The 5108-nt window shown below is 43.6% G+C and overlaps 1 protein-coding gene across 2 annotated transcripts in view; it reads right to left on the reverse strand.

The window, feature by feature from the left end:
* The window catches only part of EPSTI1 (epithelial stromal interaction 1), a 119421-nt gene extending 115961 nt beyond the window's left edge, over nt 1-3460 (reverse strand). For both annotated transcript variants that reach the window (XM_027767427.1, XM_006166476.3), the window contains exon 1: nt 2547-3460. In XM_027767427.1, coding sequence (XP_027623228.1) covers nt 2547-2722 — 176 coding nt within the window. In that variant the 5' untranslated portion in view covers nt 2723-3460. The remainder of the gene's footprint in view (nt 1-2546) is intronic.
* Between the last annotated feature and the right edge of the window lie 1648 nt (nt 3461-5108).

Genomic DNA, 5108 nt, shown 5'->3' on the forward strand with positions numbered 1-5108 from the left:
AAAAAAAAACGAAAACAAAAAACAAACAAAAAAAAACGGTTAAACTATTCGTACCATTTAAAAAAAAAAATTGGATATTTGATGGCTGCAGTGAGCGGTATGGGCCCAGTTGGGTTCTACTTTATAGTATGCTCTTTTTACCCAATGGGGTTTAGGCCTAAAGTCAGACTTGAGTTCATGTAGAGGCATGTGTCAGCTGTGATAACTATTGGAGAGACTTAGACTAATTAAGATCACTGACAGATCATTTGGGGAGGGGTGAGGCACGGAGGGCAATCGGGGATGACAGGGACAATGTGGGAGGAGGATGGGTCATAACAGAGGGAGGGGGATGGGGAATCTAGGATGGTAAAACAAAAGGCAAGGTATGCAGGACACAAGAATTGGGAAATTATTTGCTGAGAACATATATGTTGATGTGCTTGATTGAGCCAATGCACAGTGTATCTTGGTTGGAAAATTCATTTGTGTGTTGCAATGGAAAAAAAATTATAATAAAAAATAAACTTTAAAAAAAAAAAATGCAAAGGCTAGTGCTTATAAATAAATGGTTATATCAAAATAGATGCTTTTTAAAAAAATTTTTAAAGTTTTGCTAGAGGGCACATACCCTCATGGGGAGAGGAGGGGCCCACTGGTCATGCCACAACCTCTGTTCCTCCATTTCTCCATCCTGTCAGGATTTTGGGTGCCATCAAGTTTTTCAAACTGCAGGAGCCAGAATTTAAATTGTGGCCATGTGGGCTCTGGCTTCCTTAACCACTAGGCCACAGAGCTGGCCCAGTAGACACTTTAATAGGAAAAGATGGCATTTAACTTATGTTTATTATTAACCCCTCATGAACATTAAACCATATGTCCATGACTTCTGTTACTATTAAGTGTTGCAGTTTATGGATATGTAGATCACTTGAAATTAATGAACTTCAAATGTGGCAAGATACCAATTATTCTGGGGAGAGAAATGCAGCAATATCTAATTGATTTCCAGATCATCCACCCAATCTAAGGAAAATCCTAAACAGAATAATATTAAAGGCTTGGTATTTTCAAAAGTTCAGGGATGAAAGAAAATCTACTGTTTTTTCGGTCATAAGGTTATATACTGTTTCTTAGCAACCAGCATTTATTTTATGTGACTGGTGACTATATGAAAAAGGGGAAACTAAAAATAAAACCATTTGGACAGTTCCAATCCACGGAGGTAGCAGTTCAAAAGCAGTAAGGTCTTTACAAACCAAGCTATTGAGTTAAAGAAGATTATTCCATGGGGCAGAGAGATCACTGACAGTTTGCATAATAAATATTTCTCAGATACCAGCCATAGTCCCTGAACCAAAGACCAGGAATTAAGGCCACCTCTCTGTTCCTGCCTAGGGTACATATGAATGACAGGACAAGGGGCACTGCAACCCATTTCTTCCTCACTTTCTTAGCTCCAAGTCTCTGGTTTCAAGAGTCTAGTTTATCTGGGAACCTAGCTGAGAGGCAGGCTCGCTCTAAGAAGCAAGATAATGGGTCTTCTACTCCCCATCACTTTCCTTCTTGGCTTTCAGCCTGGTTTCTGATGTGGTGACTGCATTTGGGGCACCCACCAAGTTCTTAAAACTTAACAGAGAGGGGACCAGCAGGTAGCGTAATGGCTATGTCGATGGACTTCCAAGTAGTGACCCCGGTTTGAGTCCTGAACCCGGTGGCTTAAACTCATGCCGGGCATGTGTGAGTGCATGCGTGCTCAAGATCCGGAGAAGAGAATGGAGAAGAAGGGACTGCGGCCTGGTCATACCCCCTGGGGGGTGATTTCTCGCTTTCTGTCTCTCTGTCTCTCTCTATCTTCCTGGTGAGCACACGTGCCCTATAGCAAAACATCTCCAAAAAAAAGAGAAAGCCTTAGCAGAGGGACCAGTAGACAGCATAATGGTATGTTGCTGGAATCCCATAGTCAACCTCAGTAGAAGTCCAGAAACCAGTGGCTTAAAACTCAGCAGGGAGCCTGTGCACATGTGCCTAAAATCCCAAGAGAATGGAGAAGGGATTGCAGCGAGGCCATCCCTCCTGGGTGTGTGTGTGATTTTTCGCTTTCTCTCTTTCTGACTCTCTCTGGCGAGCACGCACACACTATAGGATATAGAAAAAAAAAATCTCTCTTAAAAGAAAGAAAATAAAAAACAAAAATTGAATGGAAAACTTATTTTCATACTAGTTGGAGTATGGGCTCTGGAGGTACTTGGAAAATAACTTAAGAAGCCCAGGTACACACTCACAGCTTCAGTTATGAAGCCAGTCACACAATCAATCAGGAAGTGTAACGTTTCTAAAGAAAATGGGGGCTCGGGTATTTAGTAGAGAACCGCTCGCTAACTGGCAGACTCCAAGGTAATTCATGGATGGTTTTATTTGGGCAAAGGCTACTTCTTTCTCTCAAAAACCCTGTTATAGGGCCCCTGTGGTTTCAAACTGCAAAGAACAAGAAGATGCGAGTGAGTACGTCTGGGCCGAGCTCCCGCATCCCCTCCGCCCCGCGCAGCAGGTGGTTAAATACTTACCTCTGGCGCGAGCGCTGCAGGCTCTCTCGTGAAGCGCTGTCTCCGCCAGCGTCCAAACCAGATCTCTGGCCTGTCTGGGGCCCTAGCTCCCCGGGCAGCCCATCAGGGGCCCGGGAGGGGTGGGAGGCAGGGGAGGCGCTGAGCTTGGAGCCCACCACCCTACTTCGGGTGTACATGGTCCCGGGCCCGGGCGCTACCTGAACCCAACGACGCGGCTGGGGGACTAAGCGGGTCTCGAGATGTGGTTCCAAAGAGCAGAGCAAAGAGCGGTAGCTGAGTGTCGATTTCTCCCTACCAGCTGCAGCTTGCTCCCGCCCCAAAGAACTTCCCCATTCATCTTCCTCAGAAGCTCCCTGGGACCTTATCACAGGTTCCAGCCAGGGCGGAGCCAGCCGGAGATGTTGACTTGAGCTGGCTCAGCCGGCTTCAGGTGTGTCAGTGGCAGTTTTCAAAACACCTTCCAGGACAGTAAGGATAACTGTGACCAGTCAGAAACACCTTGTGAGGGAGCAGCTGCAAAGTGACTAGAATCCTGAAGGATGCCTTAGGAACCGTCTCACGGGTAACCCTCCTTTGAGGTTACTGCTGCGTGTTTGGGATTATGAACAAGAACCTTACCATGCCAGAGATTGGATCAACAATTAAATCACCTAGACAAAATACAGCCTTTTATCAATGACTGCTGTTTGGTTGTTACTATTGCAGAAACTCTCAAGTTAGAGAAATGGAAAGTGAAATCAAAAGAAGGGAAATAAAAAGGCTGAAGAAGCAAACTGAGAAGTGAGCAGAGCTGGTTCTCTAGGCCGCCTTGCTAAGTACTTGCCCATTCAAGAAGTAGTAATATTAATTAAATACTTGCTCTGGGCAGGACATTGTGCAGTGATTCAACTATGCTGTGGAGATTTGAACACATAGATGGGTAAGACTGTTCCTATATTTGGGGGTGAGTTCTGGCATCCCAGTTTTAAAAAGGTTCCAGATGGTTCTGATTATGTGCCAGGTTAATGACCACTAGCTCAGTGCTGCTTCTGCCAAATGGGTGGAGAAGGCTCTTCCGTTCACATAAGCTGGGTTCCAGTGCATATGCCACCATGGGATACAGGAAATGAAAGGCAGATGAGTAAAGCTAGTGAATATTCAGGGAAACCAGGGATTAACCCTCTGACTAATTCAGGAAAAAGGACATATGAGAATGAAAGGCAGGAGTTTACCAAAAAGAAGGAGAGAGTGGCAGAGGCTCGAGTTCTTAAATGAAGAACACCAGGTGTACCTAATTCTAGGAGATTTGGTACAACTGGCGCTCCAGACCCCAGGTCACTTAAGAAGCGACTGTCTTGCTTATATTATTGCTACATAGCATAGAAAGACAAATGCTTACGTGATGGCTAATGAAAGAATGAAATTGAAAGGTGGGCAAGTAAGTCGGGTAGGATAAGAGTGGAGGAGGTAATGGCAAAAACATGGCAGGAAAGGACATCTATGCCATTCTCAGGCACTAGAATGCTGTGGAGTAAGCCATAGGGTCTTGAATTTCAGTCAGCATCAGAAACATCTAGAGGGTATGTTGAAACAGATTTGGGGTCTTCATCCCCAAAGTGGGCCCAAGGATTTGCATTCTTACAGTTTACAAGTGATAGCAAAGCTGTTGGCCCAGGACTACCCTTTGGGAACCACTGCTATTGGCCATATGGAGAGCACTTAACATTTCCAAGAGACCAGTTGTATAATAATATCTGCTAAAAGGTTTGTGCTTCACAATGTGAAAGAAGAGTGAAAAATAAAAAGATTGAATAAGGAAGATAAATTAAAAGCCTAGTATTTAAATCTAGGTAAGAAATACAGATTTGGCAGGAGACATAATAGTTAAGGCACTGGACTCCCACATAGTTGACTGAGGTTCAAGCTCCCACCCCAATGACTTGAAACTCATGTTGGGCCCAAAATCCTGAGAGGTAAATGGAAGAAAAAGGATTGTGGTGTGGCCATTTTCCACAGGTGGTGATTTCTCGCTTTCTGTCTCTCTGCTCTCTGATGAGCATATCCACCCTATAGCAAAAATTTGTCCAAAAAAGAAAAAGAAATACAGATCTGAGCAAAGACAATTGCATGGGAAATAGAAAGCATAGGACAAAATCGAGACATCCCAAATGAAATACTAATAAATAAATAAATAATTTATTAAAAAAATTAAAAACTAGGGAAGAGAGAATTGAACATTAGAAGCAGCAAAGGGAAAGCAAATTCTATGATATTTTATCTGAGACCAACTCTGTTACATTCTAACCATGGAGACCAAGGACAAGTCTCTTAATCCCTCAGAAATTGTTTTCTCATCTGCATAATGCTACAGGAAGTTACAACACTTACCTGTGGAATACTGTGTGAATAAAGAGACCATCCACATCAGAGGTTTTCAGGTGGAGTTTATTTTGCCTCCATCAGACATTTCACAATGCCTGGAGAGATTTTTTTATTGGGAAGCCTGGTATAGGGTAAGTACTACTAGTATCTAGAGGAGAGAGACTAGGGATGCTGGTAAAACACCCCTCAGTGCTCATAATG

The sequence above is a fragment of the Tupaia chinensis genome, unplaced genomic scaffold (assembly GCF_000334495.1).
Source record: "Tupaia chinensis unplaced genomic scaffold, TupChi_1.0 Scaffold144262_1, whole genome shotgun sequence".
NCBI classification, from domain to species: domain Eukaryota; kingdom Metazoa; phylum Chordata; class Mammalia; order Scandentia; family Tupaiidae; genus Tupaia; species Tupaia belangeri.